Source organism: Gracilinanus agilis, chromosome 1 (genome assembly GCF_016433145.1).
Source record: "Gracilinanus agilis isolate LMUSP501 chromosome 1, AgileGrace, whole genome shotgun sequence".
Taxonomy (NCBI): domain Eukaryota; kingdom Metazoa; phylum Chordata; class Mammalia; order Didelphimorphia; family Didelphidae; genus Gracilinanus; species Gracilinanus agilis.
Window position 1 is genome coordinate 506,199,620 of NC_058130.1, and position 23,638 is coordinate 506,223,257.

Genomic DNA, 23,638 nt, shown 5'->3' on the forward strand with positions numbered 1-23,638 from the left:
CATAGCTTCATTGAATTGTATCCTACTCATTGTATTTGTTAGATTAGGAATAATTTTGAATGGCTGGATAGAACATTTCAGGGGGCTACGAATCTGGTCCCCAGGCCATAGTTTGCCCATCACTGCTATAGACTAATCTCCTTAATGAACATAGGTGCAAAAATCTTAAATAAAATACTAGCAAAAAGACTACAGTAAGTTATAACATGGATTATTCTCTATGACCAGGTGGGATTTATACCAGGAATGAAAGGATGATTTAATATTAGGAAAACCATCCACATAATTGACCATATCAATAATCAAATAAAGGGAAATCATATGATTATCTCAATAGATGTAGAAAAAGCCTTTGACAAAATACAACACCCATTCCTATTGAAAACACTAGAAAACACAGGGATAAAAGTGTCTTTCCTTAAGATAATGAGTAGTATTTATTTAAAACCATGAGCAAGTATCATCTATAATGGAGACAAGGTAGAAGCCTTCCAAATAAGATCAGGAGTAAAGCAAGGATCCCTTATCACTTCTATTATTTAATATTTTACTAGAATGGCTAGCTGTACCAATTAGAGAAGAAAAAGAAATTGAAGGGATTAAAGTAGGCAATGAGGAAACTAAACTATCACTCTTTGCAGACGATATGATGATATACTTATATAGAGTTCTAGGAAATCAACTAAAAGCCTAGTGGAAATAATTAACAACATTAGTAGCAAAGTTGCAGAGTACAAAATAAACCCACATAGATCATGAGTATTTCTAGCTATTTCCAACAAAACTCAGTAGCAGAAGTTAGAAAGAGGATTTAAAATCATTCTTGACAATATAAAATATTTAGGAACCTATCTGCCAAGACAAACACAGGAATTATATGAACACAACTACAAAACACTTTCACACAATTAAAACTAGATCTAAATAATTGGAAAAGCAGTAATTGCTCATGGGTAGGATGAGCTAATATAATAAAAATGACAATCCTACCCAAATTAACCTACTTATTCAGTGCCATATCAAACTACCAAAATTTTTTTTTATAGAATTAGAAAAAATTATACCAAATTTCATCTGAAAGAACAAAGATCAAGGATATGAAGGGAAATGATGAAAAAAATGTGAAGGATGGGGGCCTACCAATACCAGATCTTAAACTGTACTATAAAGCAGTGGTCATCAAAATAATGGTTTTGGTACTGGCTAAGAGACAGAAGAGTGGATCAATGGAATAGACTAGGATTTAATGACCTCAGCCAGCTAGTGTTTGATAAACCCAAAGATCCCAGCTTTTGGGACATGAACTCATTATTTGACAAAAACTGCTGGGAAAATTGGAAAAAAGTATTGGAAAAATCAGGTTTGGATCAATATCTCACACCCTATACCAAGATAAATTCAAAATATGTAAATAACTTAAATATAAAAGTGAAATCATGAATTAGGTGAACAAAAATGTATACAATGGTGTCTCTGAGTTTTAATGAAGGGAAATGAAAGAATTCTGAATGCATTATGGGCAGATGCATAGTCGTCTAAGCCAAAACTAGAATTATTTCTACCTACAACTGAAGATAAAATGCTTGAAAACACATGAATCTCATGAAATCATTCTAAACATTTGTAAAATGCAATTAGTTTTCTTGCTTTTAATCTCCCTATAATCTTACAGTTTTGGTATTTTTTGATTAATACTTAATATATTTATTTGATTTTCTAATATCAATTTCTTTTGCCTAGAATATATTTTCCCATTATATTTCATAATTCTCTGATGAAATTATATTTGGGTCTACCCAAAGTCACATTTCACTTTTGCACTCAATAATCTACATTTACAATATTACTTGAAACAGCAGGGTGGTAATAATTTTTGAGGAACATTTTATTTATTTAGGCTTATCATGAAGTTTCCCCCTCAGGTCTGATAATGGGTATCCGAAGCTTAGATGACTAAGTCCTATTATTGAAAAGTACTACTAAATTCCTGTCAAAGCTGAAAATAGCTAAGTGGATAGTCCAAAATCCAAAAGTTTGCTTCTAGGGAAAGAAGTGTTATCGTAACAAAAGGAAAATAATCTTCTGGGTAGGCTAGAAGTAATTTTCATAGAAAAGACAGAAAAATAATCTCAAAAGATTTAATAAATTAAGTTGGTATCCATACAATGAAAGAATGTGATTAGATTGTAGCACTGTCAGGGTACAAATCTTAGTGATAGATTCACTTACATCTATATAATGCACATATTGTTCTTTATAACTTAAGTTGCTAAAAGATAAAGTATCATGATTTCCAGAGAACAAATTGGGGAAGATGGGCTACCAAATGTGTTGAGTATGTCAATTCAACTTTTAAACAGTTAAGCAGCTAGAAATATGAGACTGTATCTCTGGAAAGAGGTTGGAATTGGATTGAATATTTTAGAGTTTTTCCACATAGAGATGATATATTTCAGACAGAAAATTCACCATGGCATAAATACAAACGTTCACTTTGTGAATGATGTAGGATGAGCTCTCATTTATATTCAACACTTTGATGGTTTAATGAAGCAGAGAACAAGAGTTTTTATTTGTTAAAAGTTAAAAATAAATATGATTACAAAGACATCACATATAATAAATAGGATATAGAGTCATGTTGAGAACTTACATAAGAGCTATAGGACATTATGATCCCTTAGTTCATTTGCATTTAATGGTGATTTTACAAAAGAGTATAAAACCAAAAACATTCAGAAATGACTGTATGATTAAGAAAGCAATATTGATTTCTTGTGGGAAATTTGTAATTGAGTCACTTAGAACTAAAAAACTTTAAGCCAATGAAAGTTTAAGTGGTAGAGGATATAGAAGAGGTTGAGGCTAATGGTGGAAGGACCTGATAGGAGGACAAAACAGCAAAGGGTTTAGAAAGTGGTTTGTTGAAGCTATTTGAAACAACCAGCCACAAGATAAATCAGATGACAAGAAGGCTTCGTTGTCTGGTAATTTCTGATGGACTGAAAGAAGAATTCACTTTAAGCTACTGATTACCTAAAGCTTAAAAGTGATGAAGCTTCCCAGAAATGTGCATTACTCTTTTCTGCCCCACTCTGGCGAGAGAGAAAAGAAAAAGGTACTGCTGCTGCTTTGCTGTATAAGAATTGACTAGACTGGTTGCTATATAAGAGTTGACTAGACGGGTTTTCCTTGTTCAAAGAGTTAAATTGAGGTATTTGTTATGTGCTAAGAGTTTTTATGTGAGTTCTGTTCTGATTAGATTATATAGCATACAAATGAGGAAATAATCCACTATGTTGGACTAGGTAGTCCAGGAAAAGATAGGCTGATGGGATTTGTAGTTTTCTGGTTAAATATATTTCTGATTATGACTTTGCTGATAGTCTTATTGAGAATTTCCAAGTAGAGAATAAAGAAAATTAGTGAAAACATTAAAAAAAAGAGAGAAAAGAGAAGAGTTCTATAAAGTATCAGTGACTAAAACCTAGTCTTAGCTTGAATCCTGTTACCATCTAGTATTGCCTGGCTGAGAGTAAGAAAGTATCATAGCCATTGACTGAGAAGGCTGACTAAATAAAACTATAATCTTTCAAAGAGGGCATAGACTTACTAATCACAGTACCTCCTATCAATGGAGGATATGGTTTCAAGTGTCCTAACTGAGGCAGAGTTAGAGGTTGAAAAAGTTATACTCCTCCATGCAGGGGAGAAGCTTATTGGCGATGGCATTCCCTAGTGAATGGCTGAGGTTGAATGAAGTGTTATGCATAGGTTTGTTTAAGTCTTCCCTACAGTGGGGAACCTTACTAATCACTACTGGTTATTGAACAGATTATTATTTGAGCTTGAATATGTGTATAGTTGAAGGAATGTTGGTATTTAAATGATTCATGATAGGAAGCAGAGGATATCTGCTATAATATATATATATATATATGTATATATATATATATATATTATAATACAACATAATACCTGGTGTGGATCAGTGGGACTTTAGATATGTGAACAGGTCATCTACAAATGTTCTCAGGCACATGTATTGTCTACCTGTGTAACCCTTCCTATGCTTTCAGAGGTGATATGTGCAACCTCTACCCTCAATCTCTGTAGGTGGAACTCTTCCTGTTGAGTCCATGTTTAATTGTAGAAGAGTGAATTCAAGGTTTATGCAAGAAATGTTTTCTAGTTTTTTTTTTTAAATTGTAATGGGCAACAAAAATTAAATCAATACCAAATGTAATAATTTCATCTAGAAATTTAATGATATAAATTAATTGCCATAACAAATAGGAAAAAGAACCCCAAAAGTCAATTGTTAGCAAGCATTTCACTAGCTTGCCAAATGGAGACAGATGGTTGGCAAAACCAACACAAAGCTAGCACATGAACTCATCTGAAAATCTTACAAAGAATAATAATAAACAATTATGGACAATATCATCTAAAATCCAGAGAGAAGCAATGTAAGGAAAATGAAAAAAATTTTAAAGAATACTTGGGAAGATATTCAATTAACCAAAGTTATTCCAAGGGGACTCTGAGATAAAAAGAAAGGACTACAAATAGAGAAGGTTTAGAAATACCTTTTCTAAAAGCTGTGTTATCCTTTAAGGAAAATGAAATCACCATATTTGGACTGTAATATCAATCCCTGAGGTGCTCATTATCTGCATTATCCTTTTTTTCCTTGCAAAAATAGACATCTTTAATTAGAATTTTTTTGGTATTTACATAGAAGCTAATGTCCTACCTCTGGGGACAAAAAAGGCAAAGAACTATGGGCCTGGGCCCTCAATCCCTAAAGGGCACTTTGGTCCAGGCCTATCAAGCCTCTAATGATTCTGTCATTCCATTCTCCCCCAAACCCTGGGCTGAGTAAGAATATAGGGCTGAGAACCCATTCTCTGACACACAGGTCAGAGTAGTTTTAAAAGACCTTCAGATTTTCAGGTTCTCTGGATTAATCATAAAATACCTTCCACCTTCCCAAGAATCAGGAAGGGGAGGGATTGAACATTATTTTTACTTTCTAGTAGAAATGACACTAAAGAGACAAAGAGATGGAAAAGAAGTCAAGTAGATCAACTGTATGTAGAGAAGAACTGTGTTAGAGGTAACACTATTAATGAAATTTTAAAAAAGTGTATGAAAAAGTTATCAAAAATGTAGAAAAATTTCAAGACATTATTAATACTAAGAAAGCTGAACAAAAGAAGAGCAATAACTACTGGCTTATAGCCTGGTTTTCCATTTGTACAAAGTGATGAAAGCCATCTATACACAAATCAAGAGCATCTTTTATGAGAGTATTAGTAAAGAATAAGCAGGCTTTTGCAAGCAATATTTAATAATGGTCCACATCTTCATTATATCACAGTTAAGAGAATGATGTAGTGAGTATGAGATCCAAATATTATTATTGTTTGTTGCTTATGAAATGAAAATCTACCTTATGTATTCATATAACTAGGTGTCACCCCTCTATACATCACAATTGTTCAAGATTCCACAGAACGTGTGACAGACCCAACTATCAAGGAATAAAACGGAGAGATTGGTCAGTCGGTCAATAAACATTTAAATCCCTACCATTTGCTAGTGCTGTCCTAAGTGCTGGGTTTTCATTAAAGATATATACTCAGTAAAAGTATTCAACACCACGACGGGGATTTAGTGCATAGTTTGGATTAAGAGAGCATTTCCTGTGAATGGTATGGTTTTGCAGATTCTCCTGTTGGCAGCTGACATGAAGCACTAAGGCATCATAGAGCCTCCTGAAAGAGATCTGTGGTCACTCAAAGGAATGTCTATTCATGCAGAAAAGACCAAGAGGATTAACAATATCTATTGCATGGATTTCAACATATAATTGAATGAGCACCTTACAGAGTATGTTCAACACTATAGAAATATAGTAGAGATCATATCCAATTTGTTGTAAAGGACTGCCAATTCAATTTTACCTTTGCAATGCCTCTCCAGTATGCCCCTTCTCTCCTCTGACTCTGGTGCAGGCCCTCATCACTTTATGCCTGAATTATTGCAATAGCCTGCTGGTGGGTCTACCTGCCTCAACTCTCCCCTTACTTTAATCCATCTTCAAATAAGCCACAAAAATGATTTTTCTCAAAGTGGAGGTTAAAATCATGTCATTCCTCCCTACTCAATAAACTTCAGTAGTTCTCTGTTTCCTCCAGGATGATATACAAAATACTCTGGCATTCAAAGCCTTTTATAACCTAGCCCTACCCTCTACCTTTCCAGTCTTATTACACTTTTCTCCCTAACATATATTTTTGTGTCCAGGGACACTGACCTTCTGTTGTTCCACAAGTAAAATTCTCCATCTCTGGGCTCCAGGAATTTTCTGTCTCTCAGGCTAGGAATGCTCTCTCCTCTGTACTCTGACTATTGACACCCTGGGTTTTTTAAAGTCTCAATCATTCTGTATATATTTATATGTATGTAATTTGCTTTGTATATATTTGTCTACATCTTGCTTCTCCCATTAGATTATATGCTTCTTGAGGGCAGGCATTGTCTTAGATGTCTTTTTGTATCACTTACACTTAGAACAGTGCTTAGCACATAGTAGATACTTAAATAAACATTGATTTATTGATTAATCTAAAAAACTCTAGACCTGGAATTTATTTGGGGAGGGGCAAAAGACATGTAATTGTCACAAGATAGCAGACAAGAAGACGGCTAGAATAAAGTGAAATTATAGGTGGAACTGGACTAGTGATAGTGGTCCAGGTGAGGCAATCACCAGTCACGACAATGGGACCCTAGGGGAACAATTTTCATAGATGAAGTAAGTGTATCTTTTGGAACACCAGTAAAAGTAATCACATTGGTGACAATTAATGAACTGTTATTTGGAGAAGATATTGACCCATGAAGAAACTAGAACCTGAGATAGCTAAGGTAAGGGGGAAGAAGAGAGCTGAGCGTTACTCTAGTTATTTATCCAATTTGTAAAGTTATTATTGGGGGAGAGGAACTGCTTTGCTATATAAACTTATCAGTCATCTAGTATCTGACACAACAGGAAGAAGACAAAACTAAGGAACAATATAGCCCAAGTTATTTGGCTGGATTTAAAGGGGGTAAAATCTTCACTTTTTGGTGGGGAAAATGGTGTTTGATAGTTTTGGTTAAGGCTAAAATTAAACATTTGGGATCTTAATCACTAGTAAATTTCTGGTTCTTACTTCTTTTTAACTTTTAAATATCTTCAGACTGACATAAATATGAGAGGAAATGAAGTATAAGTGCATGGAAAACTAGCCTTGGAGCCTTAGGTTCAAGAAATGACTGATGCATGCTGTTTGTGTTAAAATGAGCAAGTAATTGAATTTTGTAGTGTCACAGGCAACTCTCAGAGTATAAGTAGCAGAACCTTTGTAGGTCTGATTAAGTAGAGGATATTTCTGTAGTCAAAACTCCCTACATAGAGGAAATTAAAGGTTCAGACCAAAAATGAAACCATACAACTGTAGATTAAATTTGTAGATTAAAATTAAATTGTAAACTAAGATTATAGATCAATATTAAAGGGAACACACATGCTTCGTTATAAAAACATTAGCCTTCATTAAGACACTGGAGCTTTTCTTTTCAGTTCCAAAGGTTAAATCAAGGAAACAACAAAAAAAAAAGAATCAAATTTAATAAGAGAAAGTTTAACTATATATTTTAAGTTGTTTGTGATAACAACTGGGACTAATTTCTGGAGCTTAAAATTCATTTATCTTTTGATTTGACATCCCGGTACCATGTGAATCCATACTATTAAATTAGCAATAATAATGTTATCTGCTTCTGTCTTCGTATAAGTTACTCCAACCAGATGGAACAGATATGCAAGAAGCCTTTTGAGAATAAAGAACCCACAGGATATATTGCAGTCTAATGTTGCATTTCACCCTTGCTCTATTTAGTTTTAAATTGTCTTTCAATTGAATGTATCTGGTATGAAGGACAGAGCACAATGATAAATATGTCAGACAGCTGGATTTCCAAGGACAGAGAAAGATATGATACCCAATATCCAGATCTAGAGATTGCCCAGTTTTTTCCATGCCAGGAATTTAAGAAGTAAAGATGAATGACTCACTGCTCATTAGAAATAAGGAAAAATTTCTTGATAGTGAGGATGTTACAATGTGGAAAGGAGTTGTAAAGATCCGTTGAAAAACTAGCTTTTCAACTTACCATTTAGCTTGATGTTTCTCTCAGTTCCATAAGTCTGTTTTTTTCCTATAAATTTTTATTAATCTAATATTCAATGCAATGAATATTTGAATTTATAATGATAATAATTGGTAGCATTTTAAGATTTTCAAAGTGCTAACAGAGAAGGTAAGTAGTTTACCTATTATTTCCCAGCTAAGGAGTATCTATAGCAGATTTAGACTCTGGTTCACCTCAGGTCTTCTTTAATCCAAATCCTGCCCTCTATCTATTGTGCCACCTAAGTTTCTCTGTGATACATTGCTTTTGTTGACTAATAATAATAATGACAATAACTGTCATTTATATACTGTTTTAAGCAAAGATCTGGACATTTAATCTTTATAATAACCCTGTGCAGTAGAAGTCATTATTATTCTCATTTTATAGATGAGCAAATTGAGACTGTGAGAGGTTGTGACTTGCTTGGGGTTACACAGCTAGTAAAGGCCTGATTGGTATTCAGGACTCCATGCCCAACACTTTAGCCCACTATACCCCAAGCATCTGATACTGCAAATTTGAAGGAGAAAAAATTTCTTGCTTATTATGTAATTCAGCAATTTAGAACTTGGCATTGCATCAAAAAGACTAATAAGAATGAGTTTTTCTTAATTCCCTTCTGTCTTTTTTAACTTGGCTCTGTGCAGAGCGCGATATTAAGTGGAGAGGCAAATATGAAGTTTATAACAGACACAGTGAATGCTCTCAAAAAGCTTACAATCTAATAGTGGGATAAAACAGAAATCTCAATAACTGTATTCTACAATATTAACTGATGAATAAATTTGGGAAGTCACAAGACAGTATATTCTATGATTAGCTGACAGAAGTATTTGATCAAAGTTAATCAATTCTATTTTTCTCTATCAGACTGATGCTTCATCCTTTACTATTGTCCTTCCTTTAGAAAACACTTCACCAATCTGAATTTGTCAGACCAAGACAAATTGGTCCACTAAGGGGTAAGTACGATTATATGAGCTTAAGATATTTCTATAAGTAAGACTAGAGAAAAACTTTTATTTAGCTTATATATTATGCCACGGATTTACTCTATGGAGACTGGATATAGTCACAGCTCCCCAGATTTATTATCATTCCAAATGTTCACAAATCCAAACAAAACAAGCATTTCCAAATACTAAACAAATGAATTCACAGATCTCCTACATGTTTAGCTTGCTTTTCTTCATATCTACATGACAGGTCCCATCCACAAATGTTCCAACTATTCCCCACCCTCCCTGCATCACATAAGATACTGTCAGGGAGGTCAACATGTTCATATAAAATAAGTCTTTCATGTTTTATCTTTCTGTTCACCTTCTGGAGGTAACACTTCTGGTTCTACTTATTTCACTGTTCATTATCTTGTATAGTTCTTTCCAGGTTTTGTTTTTTTTAAATCAGTTTGTTTATTGTTTCTTATTATGCAGTAGTATCCCATCACAATACTATACCACAATTTGTTTAGCCATTCCCCAAATGAGGGGCATTCCCTCAGTTTCTAATTTTTTGTCACCAATGCTATAAATATTTTGGAACATTTGGATTCTTTCCCTGATCTCCTTGGGAAATAGACCTAGCAGTAATAATATTGTTGGGTCTAAGGGTATACATAGTTTCATAACTCACTAAGGTCTAATTCTAAACTGCTTTCCAAAATAGTCAGATCAGTTCACAGCTCCACAAACAATGCATTAGTGTCCCCATTTTTCCACATCCCCTCCAACATTTGTCACTTTGCCCTTTTGTCACGTTAGTCAGTCTTGGGGTGTGAGATGATAAGATTCCCAGATTCATTAAGCTACTGCTAAGCCTGGGTAGTAATCTAGGGGATGGGGAGATTGTACATGTGAGTATCATATCTATTATATAGGAAATTAGGCATTTTTATAAACAAAGCAAAAAAATTATGGGCAGTATAGATATATTCCACTTTATTTTTCAAAACAGTAAAAAAGATGTATTAAAATATAGTTAGTTTACTATGATTTTCACAGAAAATCTAATCTTTTATTCACTTGCCATTGCATGTTTTATTAATAACTCTATACATAATATTTCTATGACTTCAAAGGATTTTTGATGAGTTATCTAATTTGACAACTTCAATAATCCCACAAAGGAGATAGTTCAGGTATTGTACTTAAAAGGGACAGAGACCCTTGAATCAAACAGGAATGCTAATGATGATGGGCTGACATGTCAAGAGTTGAGGATCTTGACCAATGTCCAGAACATTTACTCTGCTAGGCTGTGAGTTTTCAAGGCAGCAGACCTCCTAATTAAATCATGCACTGTGGATTAAAAGAATTTGAAGTGTTGAAATATATTTAGCAATAAAAGAGATAGTAACAAGGAAGAAAGATTAGATCCATTGTGTGGTGGACCAAGATATTATAACAAATAGAGGCAATAAGCAAGGTGAATTTTGTTACTCAATAACATTATTTACATATAGACATTAACAACCGCCCTCCTTATTATAGTAATACTCATTGTTAATTTCTATTCTTGAAATAAAGTCTTTTAAGAGAAACACATTTTACTCTTTACTCCTCTCTCAAATATTTTGAGTCATGGTTTTTTACTACCATTTTTCTCTCTACATTTGCAGTGTTCATTTTAGAGTCAATAAATGAATATTTATTGAATATTTACTACTTTCCAGGTATTGTTAAGCACTAGGGAGAGACAAGGGAGGAAAGACTAGGGAGGAAAAAAAACAGTCCCAACCCTGAAAGGGCTTACATTCTTCTTCTTCTTTTTTTTTTTTTTTTTGACTTTGAAAATTTTTATTTAATGGATTTAGAATATTTTTCCATGGTTACACGATTCATGTTCTTTCCCTCCCCTCCCGCCCTGCAGCTGATGAGCAATTCCACTGGGTTTTACATATGTCATTGATCAAGACCTATTTCCATATTATTAATATTTGTATTAGGGTGAGAGAGTCAACATGTAAAAAACTAGGAACATAAAAGATATAAACAGAGTAGAAGGAAAGTAATCTGGGAGTGGAAGGGACTAGCAACTATGAAATGGAATAAGATAAAGCTGCTTTCTAAGTTCCATCTGTTGACTATCACCCAGGAATTATGGAGTGAGAGGGTAGATATTGAACTAAGTGCTCTGAAAGAAAGGTGCCTTCCAGATCTAATACTAACAAAAGAACATACTCTCTAGAACTGGAGGAAGTCTTAGTCCAACCCCCTAATTTTACATATGAGAAAATTAGGTCCAGAGATGTTAAATGACTTGGCCAAAGTCACACAAGTAGTATGGGGAAATAATAGGATTGGAATGGAACAAATATTTTCTCTCATGAACAAATCTCCTAAAGAAGCAATTAGGATACCCATGTAACTTCTCCACTCCTTTGGGCAAACTCGATTCTTTGTATTTATAGCAATGGTCAGAATGAATGAGCTAGACAATGCTGTATTTAAATAATGTTGATTGTTCAGGGATTCTTACAAGGATTGCCAGGTAGCTTGGATGTGAGCAGCATTCTTAGAAACTCTTGCATTACTTCATGTGGCATGTTATTTCTTGAACATTTTGTGTCAGCAAATATAAATAGCTATAATAGTGCTATACGATGATTAGGGAAGAATGGTATCACTAGGAGTGATGGTTAAGAAGAATGAGAAGAGAAGGGCAGGGTACAAATGAACAGGTAATTTTGCTGCTTTATCTAAGGAGGCTGAGTTGATGGTTTTAACTCAGAGTTTGATATTGGTTTAGAGTTCTAGTCAAAGGAGCAGCTGGGTAGTGGTCAACACCTAGGAACCATCTACCCAAGTAAACTCAATCTTGTATCTAAAGTAGAGAAAAGGAATTGGGTTATTCTAGACCCAGCTCAATCAGCTGGCTCAAGAGGCTATTACATTTTCAGTGAGTACATTTATACCTCAGAAATTTGCAAACACTAAAAATCAGGGTTTGATTTTTGCTTTTATTGATTTTCTAGACTTAAGAAAGTATTAACAATGCAATTCACACTTTAAAAAGTGTGCCATGCAAATTCCCCTAGAACTATACAAACAAGGAATGCTGGGGATGAGGGCAATGAAGTATATACTACTGCCAGGAGTCATGCTTATTTGAAGAGATATTACCTGTCTTCAAATAGTGAAAGTCAGTCTTTTGGGAGGAAATAGACTTACCTGATCCAGAGTTCAGAAGTTACACCTTTTTATAAACTACAGGGAGGGGGGTCCTGGCTCAATATAAGGAAGAACCACCTAGGCACTAAAGTTGTCAAAAAATAGAGCAGGGTCCCTAGTGAAACAAAGTATTTCTCTGTCTCTAGAAGCCTTCAAGCTAAGGCCAAATGATCACATGTCACTGATGATATAGAATTGCTTCCTTCAGAGGTAAGAGTTTTCATTGCATCACCTCTAAGGTCCCTTCCATCTTTAAGAGTCTATGATAGATAGATAGATAGATAGATAGATAGATAGATAGATAGATAGATAGATAGATAGATAATCTATATCANATAGATAGATAGATAGATAGATAGATAGATAGATAGATAGATAGATAATCTATATCAGATTGTTCACTGTCTCAGGCAGAAGTGAAGGGAGAGAGGGAAGAAAGAAAACTTGGAACTCATAAAAATGGGAAAAATTGTTTTTATATGTAACTGTGTAAAAATAAAATATTAATAACAAAAAAGAGTTTATGATGTACTTTCTAATTATGTTGCATATACTTTATACATCCTCATATTTGTACATATTATCTCCCCAATAGAATGTAAACACCTTGAGATCAAGGACTGCCTCATTTTTGTCTTTCTAATGCTGGCAGCTAATGCATTGCCTGGCACATAGTAAGCACTTTATAAATGACTGTTGATTAAATGATTAACCATGGAATAATGGAAAAGGGTCTATAGATATGTTTCTACCAGTGAAATCAGAAAGCAGCTACTTATATCCTAAAGGCAGAACACTACAGTCAGAATTATATATGAGCATAACTATATGTTAAAAGAAGATGAAAAAATTTAAAGGCAAGGATTTTACACAGTAACACCCCCACTTTTATTTAGTATTTCTCCCTTAGGGCATATTTTTCCTTCAGTTTCTTATCAAATAAACACTTTCACCTTGCCAGTCATTTGAATTGGAGTTAGTTTGTGGAAATAATTTTTTGTACCAATAAATTTTGTTCCGTTATAAAACAGCTGGTTACCTTCCTATTATTCCACAAACTGGCATGATGATTTACTATAAATACCAAAAAAGGGAACATTCCATTTATGCTAGATACTAGAAAAATGCATTTAATAACAGTCATTCTAGAAAGAACTATTAGAACCCACTACAAATTACTCTATAAATGTTTTTACTCTTAAAAGTTGCTAGATACATTGGAATGACTTTTTTAAGGTAAAATATGCCTTTGCTTCACAAATATATCCACTAAATTTCAAAGTAATACATTCTGACACGATCATACACCCTACTAAAAGCATACCAAAGGAAAGCATAATGAATAGAGAGAAGGAATGAGTGATAGATATTCCTAACAGGTAGAATATAATCTTTATATTTTTAAATACGAGTCAAGCATCTTCACATCCAGTCCCTTGTGGTTCTTTCTTACCTTTTTTCTCTTCTTAATTATTTTTCTAGGTACTTTAAAAGAAATAGAAAAGTGGATTGAGAGCCAGGCCTAGAGACAGAGCTTCTAGGTTCAGATCTTTCCTCATACTCTTTCTAGCTGTGTGACCCACGCATGTCACTTAACCTCTGTTGCCTAGCCTTTACCACTCTTCTGCCTTGGAACCAATACAGAGTATTTATTCTAAGATGGAAATTAAGAGTTTAAAATGTTTCTTAAAAAGAAAAAATAAAAACCTTCCTTCTAGTTTATATCTTTTTATAATTTAATTCCTGAGAAATCTATGTTCCCACTGGCTTCCATATTGATTTATTTTTCTAAAAAAAAATGTTTTAAAATTTCAAATGCTCTATTTAAGTTACCTCTAATAATAAAACTCACTCTGTCAGTTTTTCTGGCTCTCATTTCAAAAAGTACATGAGTCACTTTTCCCCCCAGACTAAAAGTTGAATTACAATATTCTATAGGTTGTTTCAACAGCAGCAAATTATCAGGATTTTGTTTCCAAGAAATATCTTCAAGAAACTTTTTTTTTCTTAACTAAAGCTGTCTCTAGTTTCTCCTATTTCTCTATCATTTATCAGTTCTCTTAGGTTATTTCTCCACATACTGATACAGTTCCAGAAACTATTTTGACTAATTTTAGGTAGGATAGACAAGCACTTTTGCTGTTTTTTTAAATTTATTTTTATATTTTTAAAATTTATGTTGCTTGTTCCAAGTGTAGTATGATATTTGCTACTGGAAAGATTCCATTTATGGTTCTGGTTGGTGGCAAGATCAATTACTAGCTTTATGCTGAACTTGTGTGATTAAAAAAATGTTGTTGAAAGCAAATAACCTGTCCAGCAGATATTTTGCACCCAAAGAGAATGCTGTGAGAATGTAAAGAGAAAAATATGTTGGGTCCTTAAAGTGCTAGAAATAAGAATTGCCTTAGACACAAGTGTTCCCCATTTTTGTGTCTTTCTACTAGTGTTCCTGTATACTCACGTTCACATGTAACATTATGTATGTTTGTGGAAGAATATGGCCAGGTTTATTGGGGCAATATATTATAGCTACTGTTCCCATGATACATTATTTTGAACTAAATATGTCCTCTCACTACAGAAGGAAAATTAATCAATGGGGACTTGTGAGGTATACTTGGGAGGGTAGGCAAACAGAATTCTTGGGGCAGCCATAATCCCAGAGTACCCACGCCATGAGTGAGATTTGGATGAGCAGTCCAGAGGCTATATGAGAATAATTATATAGTTGTGTAGCATTAAATATGGGTTCATATATAAAGTGATTTAATTTTGTTGGAGTCATTGAAGTGTTATTGATGGCAAATTGGAAACCACTAGTTATTTTTCTTTCATTCCTATGATGCACACAAGATTAAATGTTGACATTTTGAAAGTAGAACTTCACATATGGCACAAGTTAAAGTATTCATGCTCTGAATTTTATGACCTCATTAAAGGAAATAAAGACCTCCTCAAAGCTGTATTGCCAAGCTCAAAGCACCATTTTAAAAAATTATTTGTTTTTGTGTGTGCATGTTTAACAGTCCCCCCACTCTTTTCTACTAAATGATTGCTTGGAATTTCTTTAATTATTCTATATACTTTGATTACTTAATAAGAAAAATTGTTTTTTGACAAGTTTTACCACATCTTGGAAATGAGCTTATGATCCAATTTTACAAAATAATTAGTTTTTCGTGTTTTTAGACAACTTTATTTGGCCTAGCTTAATTATTTAGTGAGAAACTTGCATTTAGATAATTATTGTGTCACTATGTATATGTTTTTCTTAAGTCTACATCCTGGTGAATAGGAGATTCCTTTGTTTGTTGTTTAAATAAATTTTAAAAAGTCAAAGTTGGGGGCAGCTAGGTTGCTCAGTGGATTGAGATCCAGGCCTAGGGACAGGAGGTCCTGGGTTCAAACATGACCTTACACACTTCCTAGCTGTGCAAACCTGGGCAAGTCACTTAAGCCCCATTGCCTAGCCCTTATCCCTCTTCTGCCTTGGGACCAGTACATAGTATTAATTCTAAGATGGAAGTTAAGGTTTTTTAAAAAAGCCAAAGAAAAAGTTTTAAAAGTAGTCTTTTTATATATACCTTTATTGCATTTTTATAATTTTATGATAATTTTATAGTTAGTCCAGTAGTGTATATGTTTAAAAAATTTTTATGATGATTAATATGATTTTTAATTTTTCTTTAACTTAGTTTTCTGAAATTAAAATTGAATAAAAAGATGTTACCAGATAAATGTAGGCCTATAAATTAGCATTAAAATTCAATAGTATCAGTAGTTAAGTGATATCAAGTCTGTCTTTCCAATATTTAATGGATTGAAATGAAATCTTATTTAGGTTAACCATCAGATAAGTAATGTGATAATTGTACAGATATTGGTGGAGGTAGAAGTAAGGAGGGTGGTGATAGGGACTTGAGGGATGCTTTTATAGGAATGTCATTGTTTGGTTTTGAAAGTTGTCTTAATTTTCGTAGTCAAAGGTTTTTGTGGATATTCAAATAAGCTGATTTGCCTGAAAAGCATGGTCAGAATGGTTTCGGGACAGATAGACATAATAGCCTCTAGGTCATTGTTCTTATTGATCATGATGACAGCTCACACTAAAATATGTGGAATTTCTTGAATGAATTTTGGGCCCTAAATATGAGACTTCATTCACATGGGGCAGTTCAGGAAAAACAGAGTAGTCAGAAATTGAACCTGACTCTGCAAAGGCATAATGCAATCCATTAACCATTTTGCTTTATAAAATATTTATTTCTCTCTTAGTTTGTTGAATAAACTTTCCAACCTAAAATTTTTATATATTACCATAATTAATGCCTTAAAAAAAACAAAAGAAAAAAGGAAAGAAAAAAGCACTAGAGATACTAAAAGGTAGTTCTGTAAGTCTTTGCAAGGTGATGCTTATTGAATTAAGCAAATATTTTCTGCCAAATGAAATCAGTCCCATCAATAGATCCAGGAGGCTAAGGGTTTCCAGCCCTTTTCCTTCTCTGGAGCACAAGTGAAGAATCCATTAGTGGAATAGTCTGAAGCTGCTAATGGACAATATGTGTCTTTTGGAAGAGCAAGAATACCATTACATAAAATAGTGTTTAGTTAGTAATGACCACCACTGGCACCTAAAGCAAAATATCTGGATGCCCAAGGATTCAAAGAAAATTATATAATCTATCAGTAAGTATACGATATATATCATAATTGCTTCTATTTCCCTAGACATGAAAAACAAGATGCCCTCCATATTTTCATCTGTGGCATACCTAAATGAGGGAGAGGATGAGGAACAGAATGTCTAAACAGAAGAGAACAACCACAGAAAAAGAACACTTACAGAGAGCAGTATTTGGATGGCACTGTGAATGACCTCCAGGTATTGAAAGTCGATAACACAGCCCGTCACGGACACATAAGTGTAGTCATCCATCATCTCATGAGCTGAAGGTGGTAGCACTCTCCGTACACAGCCTGGTCCATGTTCCCGCCACCAAGACCGGTGCACTGAGATGTTAAATGTCATTAGGTCGGTGTCCTGTGGTAGTGAAGGGAGAGGGGGAAGATTCTGTTATATTACTACCTCAAATCCAGTTTGGAGAAAGAAATGCAATTTCAGTATTTAATTAAAAACAGCAGGGGGAAAAATGAAATGATCAGTTTGGATATGAGATATTAGCAAGAAACAAAAATCTATTCATTCTATGTTTAAGCCATTGAACTATAGTTATCATCAAACCTAATCAAGAGAGAAGCAATAAATAAAATATCAGGGTCACGTATCAGGAATTCAAAGACCAAATTCCCCCCACCCCGGTTTTATTCTGGATACTGTTTTTTATGTATTTTTGTGAAACAAAGTGCATACAAATAGTGCATCTTAGATACTGAGGTCAATATTTAAAATAGCATACTAATATGATACATGCAAATAATAATGCACATGAGCAAAGTAGCTAAAGATTCACAAAGCACATGTCTTACAACAATTCTTTGAAGAAGGAAGGACTAATTTTATTATCCCCATTTTATAGAAAAGGAGATTTAGTTTTTGAGAATTTAAATTATAAGCCTATAACAAAACCACCAGCAAGTGTCAGAAGTTGGTTTGAATCCCAGTCTTCTGATTAAAAGTTCAGCCTTCTTCCCATTATTATAGTATGCAATTAAAATGATACATGATAGTCCCATCGCTTAAGTATTTTTAAAACATAGTTTCTTGGAGTTTCAAAATTTGCATCATATTTTGTGACTATTTCCAATGATAGCAATTTTTCCATTTTTGAACATGGATTTGAATTAGAATTAGCTAAAAGGCACCTAAAGGTTGCATATTACTGCATTTAACAGAATCCTAATGTCTAGATAAAGAGAAGTAATAATCCAGCTATACTTTATAATAAGGTAGTAGTTATAGTATACCCAATTTAGGGCACCACAATTAAAAGGAACATTGATGAACTGTAGCATGCCCAAAGCAAGATGTTTCAGATTGTTATGGTTTAATAAATCATGTCAAATGAGAAATTCTTGAGGCAGCTGAAGACATTTAGCCAGGTATTGTAGAGAGGACTATGTTCTTTTCCACAATAAATTTCTTTAACCATTATAACTCTTAAACAAAGGAACCAGTTGACTTGAGCCACTGAAGTGGCAAGAGAGGAATTATTGGTTGCTTTGCTGTGTGTGATCTAGGTGTGTCTTCTTGAGGGTCACAGAAAAAAAATGATTGCCCACAGGCTGTTAAAAATGTTTCAGTGGCTCTTCTGTTGCTGTAATAGTAGGAGAGAAATAATTTCCTAGTCAATCAACATGGCGACATTACCCATGCTTATTTGTTTTCTCAACCTTATGTGACTTGGACCTTTATCTTTAAAACTATGGTAGCAAGCTTCCATGTTGCAGTGATATTGATACATCAGGAGAAAGAATGGGCAAAACTAACAAGAATTTGGTCTTGGGAAGAGAAGTTATGTGAAGCAAAGTCTTATTTTGCTGATACTCACTGTTGCCTTTTGGAATGTATTCACACAACTTTTGTGCTTATTTCTCTACCAGTGGCCCCTTGCAGCTAAATCTTTCTCAAATCTTGGTTAGGTCATTGAATTTGACTACTTCAAGAGATCTTAATGGTAATAATAAGAAAAACAGAAGCAGTTCTATAATACTTTAAGGTTTGCAAAGCACTTTATCTTATTCAATCTTCACAATGATCCTTGGGAAGTAGGTGATATTGATATCCTCATTTTATAGATGAGGAAACTAAAGTTGGCAAATCTCATCATCCTTTGTATACTCAGTACCTTCCAAGTCCCTCAAACTTCTCTTCCTTCTGATTGGTGGACCAGAGGGTGGTACACTCCTCCACCCAAAGCTTTTTCCTTTAAGGAGGGGAGACTTCCCAGATCACTCTATTTACTGTCTGCAGTTTTGCTTAGTCTGAACTTCATGGTACAAGATGATTCTGCTCCAAGTGCACTCTAGAGTCCTTCCCTCCTATCTCCAACCAATTTTCCCTTTATATATAGTTCCCCCATTAGACTATAAATTCTTTGAGGGCAGGAACTGTTTTTCTTTCTCTTATTTGCAACCCCACTGCCTACAGCAATGCCTAGTATATAGCAGGCACTTAATAAATTTTTACTGAATTGAAACTGAACAAAGGTAAGTGACACAACAGGGCACAGTGTGGAAGGTACGTGGAATCGGGGCATTTCCATGCTATACAGGGGTGAAACAGCTCTCACTAAATCGCGGGCTGAGCAATCACCCCACCCCCACCCCCTCCACACACACCACCTATAGCACCGAAGCCAGCTAAAAAGAAATAGAGCAAGTTTGGGGCACCCATTGAGTCATTGGCAGCTCTGGGGCCTGTTCCTGAGAGCAGCAAGATTTAGGACCCCAAAAAGCTAAAGAACGCACACGAACTCTGAGCGCAGGAGCAGGGCACAGAGCGTGGGAACAGAACGCAGGCGAGGTTGGAGGCGCGGGTGGAGGCAGACACAGCCGCGAGCTAAGGCTCTGAAACCCTGAGTAGGGAACCAGTGCAGATGGATATACGACTGTGGAAGCAGTGCCCTGAGACTTGTAAAGAAACCTCCTGCAGAGGATCAAGCAAGGGGGTCCACTAGGGGGCTTGACCTTGGAAAAAAACAGAACTCAGACCTCAGGAGCCAAAAGACCGTGGACAGACCCTGAGCACGAGGATAAACCTGAGAAGCTGCTGGGCTAACGATGGCTACCCAGTCTCAGGAAGTTCAGAAGAGAAAGATTAACAAGAAAAAGAAGTCTTTAACACTCGACAACTTTTACACAGAGAAAATCCAGACAACCGAGCAAACAGAGGAGGAGAACAAACAAGCATCCGGACCCTCCTCAAATAAGGAAAACTCCTCACAAGCTATGGAAGAGTTCAAAACTGAGATTTTGAGGAAAATGGAAGAGATCTGGCAAGAAAATAACAGTTTAAAAGGTAGAATCTTGCAATTGGAAAGTGAGGCTCAGAAACCAAATGAACTGATAAGCAAATTGAACATCAGAAATGACCAGATTGAAAAGGAATACCAGAAGACTATAGCCGAAAACCAATCCCTAAAGGCTCGAATTGAGCAATTAGAAGCTAATGATCTATCAAGACAACAAGGACAAATAAAACAAAGTCAAAAGACTGAAAAAATAGAAGGAAACATGAAATATCTCAATGAGAAAGTGACAGACCAAGAAAACCGGTCTAGAAGAGACAACGTGAGAATCATTGGTCTTCCAGAAAAAACAGAAATTAATAGAAACCTGGACTCCATACTAACAGAAATTATTCAGCAAAATTGCCCTGAAGTCCTACAACAAGAGGGCAATATAGACATTGAAAGGATCCATAGAACACCTGCGACATTCGATCCAGATAAGAAAACGCCCAGGAATATAATTGCCAAATTCAAGAGTTTCCAAGCAAAAGAAAAAATCTTACAAGAAGCCAGAAAGAAACAATTCAAATATCAAGAAACACCAATCAGGATCACACAGGACCTGGCAGCCTCCACGCTAAAAGATCGCAAGGCTTGGAATATGATATTCAGAAAGGCAAGAGAGCTGGGCCTGCAACCATGGATCAACAACCCATCAAAATTGATTATATATTTCCAGGGGAAAGTATAGGCATTCAACAAAATTGAAGAATTCCAGGTATTTGCACAGAAAAGACCAGGGCTAAATGGAAAGTTTGATATCCAACCAAAAAAATCGAGAGAAACATGAAAAGGTAAATAAGATACAGAGGGGAAAAAAGAAAACTTATAATTTTTAAATTTGCCTTTTTAAGGGCCTCAGTGAGATCTAATTATCTGTATTCCTATATAGAGAAATGTTATGTATAATTCTCTGTAGTGAACTCTATTCACTATTATAGTAATCAGAAGAATAATTCACAGGGTGAGGGTGGAACACTAAATAATCTAAGATGACATGGAGGATGGGAAAGAGGGGGTGAATAGCAGGGGACACCAAGAGAAACTTGAGTGAATAAGAAAAACAGGATATTCTATTACATACAAAGAGGGCATGGGAAGGAGAGGGGACAAATACTATTATAAGAAGGAGAGGAAGAGAGCATTAAGAGGTAATAATCAAACCTTACTCTCAGTGTAATTAACCCAGAGAGGGAAGAGTAGCTATACTATCCATTGGGACATAAAACTCTTATCTAACCCTTCTGAGAAAGTCAGAAGGGATAAACCAAGGGGAGCAGGGGAGTGGGGAGGTCAAAAAAGGGAGGGGAGAAGAAGGGGGAGAGAATTCATAAGGCCTTTAAAAACAAAAAGAGGGGGAAAAATAAGGAAGGGGGTAGAAAGGGAAGTTAATCAAGGGAGGGGATAAGGGATACCAGCTTAATAGCAAACCACTGGTTTAAAAGGAAATAGATTAAGAAGAAGGAGTAGGAATAGGGGAGAATACAAAAATGTCAACGAATGCACAGCTGATGATTATAACTCTGAATGTGAATGGGATGAACTCTCGCATAAAACGTAAGCAAATAGCAGAGTGGATTAGAAACCAAAATCCCACCATATGTTGTCTACAAGAAACACATATGAGACGGGTAGACATACACAAGTTTAAGGTTCAGGGCTTGAGCAAAATCTTTTGGGTGTCAAATGAGAAAAAGAAGGCAGGAGTGGCTATTATGATTTCTGACAAAGCCAAAGTAAAAAGAGATATGATTAAAAAAGACAGGGAAGGTCATTACATCCTGATTAAAGGCAGTATAAACAATGAGGAAAAAATGCTCAATATGTATGCACCAAGTGGCATAGCAGCCAAATTCATAAAGGAGAAACTGGCAGAGCTCAAGAAGGAAATAGATAGTAAAACCATAATAGTGGGAGATCTAAATATTCCTCTTTCAGATCTAGATAAATCAAACCAAAAAATAAATAAGAAAGAGGTAAGAGAGGTGAATGAAGTCTTAGAAAAATTAGATTTAATTGATATGTGGAGAAAAATAAATAGGGACAAAAAGGAATACACCTTCTTTTCAGCTGCACATGGCACATTCACAAAGATTGACCATGTTATAGGGCATAGAATCATTGCAAACAAATGCAAAAGAGCAGAAATAATAAATGTAACCTTCTCAGATCATAATGCAATAAAAATAATAATTAGTAAGGGCACCTAGACAGGAAAATCAAAAACTAATTGGAAATTAAATAATATGATTCTCCAAAACCAATTTGTCAAAGAAGGAATCATAGAAACAATCAACAATTTCATTGAAGAAAATGACAATGATGAGACATCCTACCAAACTCTGTGGGATGCGGCCAAGGCAGTACTCAGGGGGAAATTTATATCCTTGAGTGCATATATTAACAAATTAAGGAGGGCAGAGATCAATGAATTGGACGTGCAACTCAAAAAATTAGAAAGCGAGCAAATTAAAAATCCCCAGATGAAAACTAAATTAGAAATACTAAAAATCAAGGGAGAAATTAATAAAATCGAAAGTAAAAGAACTATTGAATTAATAAATAAGACTAGAAGCTGGTACTTTGAAAAAACAGATAAAATAGACAAAGTACTGGTCAATCTAATAAAAAAAAGGAAAGAAGAAATCCAAATTGATAGTATCAAAGATGAAAAGGGAGACCTCACCTCTAATGAAGGGGAAATTAAGGCAATCATTAAAAACTATTTTGCCCAATTATATGGCAATAAATATAACAATTTAGGAGATATGGATGAATATTTACAAAAATATAAACTGCCTAGATTAACAGCAGAAGAAATAGAATACCTAAATAATCCCATATCAGAAAAAGAAATTGAACAAGCCATCAAAGAACTCCCTAAGAAAAAATTGCCAGGGCCTGATGGATTCACAAGTGAATTCTATCAGACATTCAAAGAGCAACTAATCCCAATACTATACAAATTATTTGATATGATAAGCAAAGAAGGAGTCCTACCAAATTCCTTTTATGACACAAATATGGTACTGATTCCAAAGCCAGGGGGATCAAAAACAGAGAAAGAAAACTATAAACCAATCTCCCTAATGAACATAGATGCAAAAATCTTAAATAGAATACTAGCAAAGAGACTCCAGCAAGTAATTAAGAAAATCATTCACCACGATCAGGTGGGATTTATACCAGGAATGCAAGGTTGGTTCAACATAAGGAAAACCATCCACATAATTGACCATATCAACA

The 23,638-nt window shown here is 34.7% G+C and overlaps 1 protein-coding gene across 1 annotated transcript in view; it reads right to left on the minus strand.

The window, feature by feature from the left end:
• The window catches only part of NKAIN3 (sodium/potassium transporting ATPase interacting 3), a 386,537-nt gene that overhangs the window by 180,798 nt on the left and 182,101 nt on the right, over positions 1-23,638 (minus strand). The window contains exon 3 of the mRNA XM_044682615.1: positions 17,266-17,463. Coding sequence (XP_044538550.1) covers positions 17,266-17,463 — 198 coding nt within the window. The remainder of the gene's footprint in view (positions 1-17,265; positions 17,464-23,638) is intronic.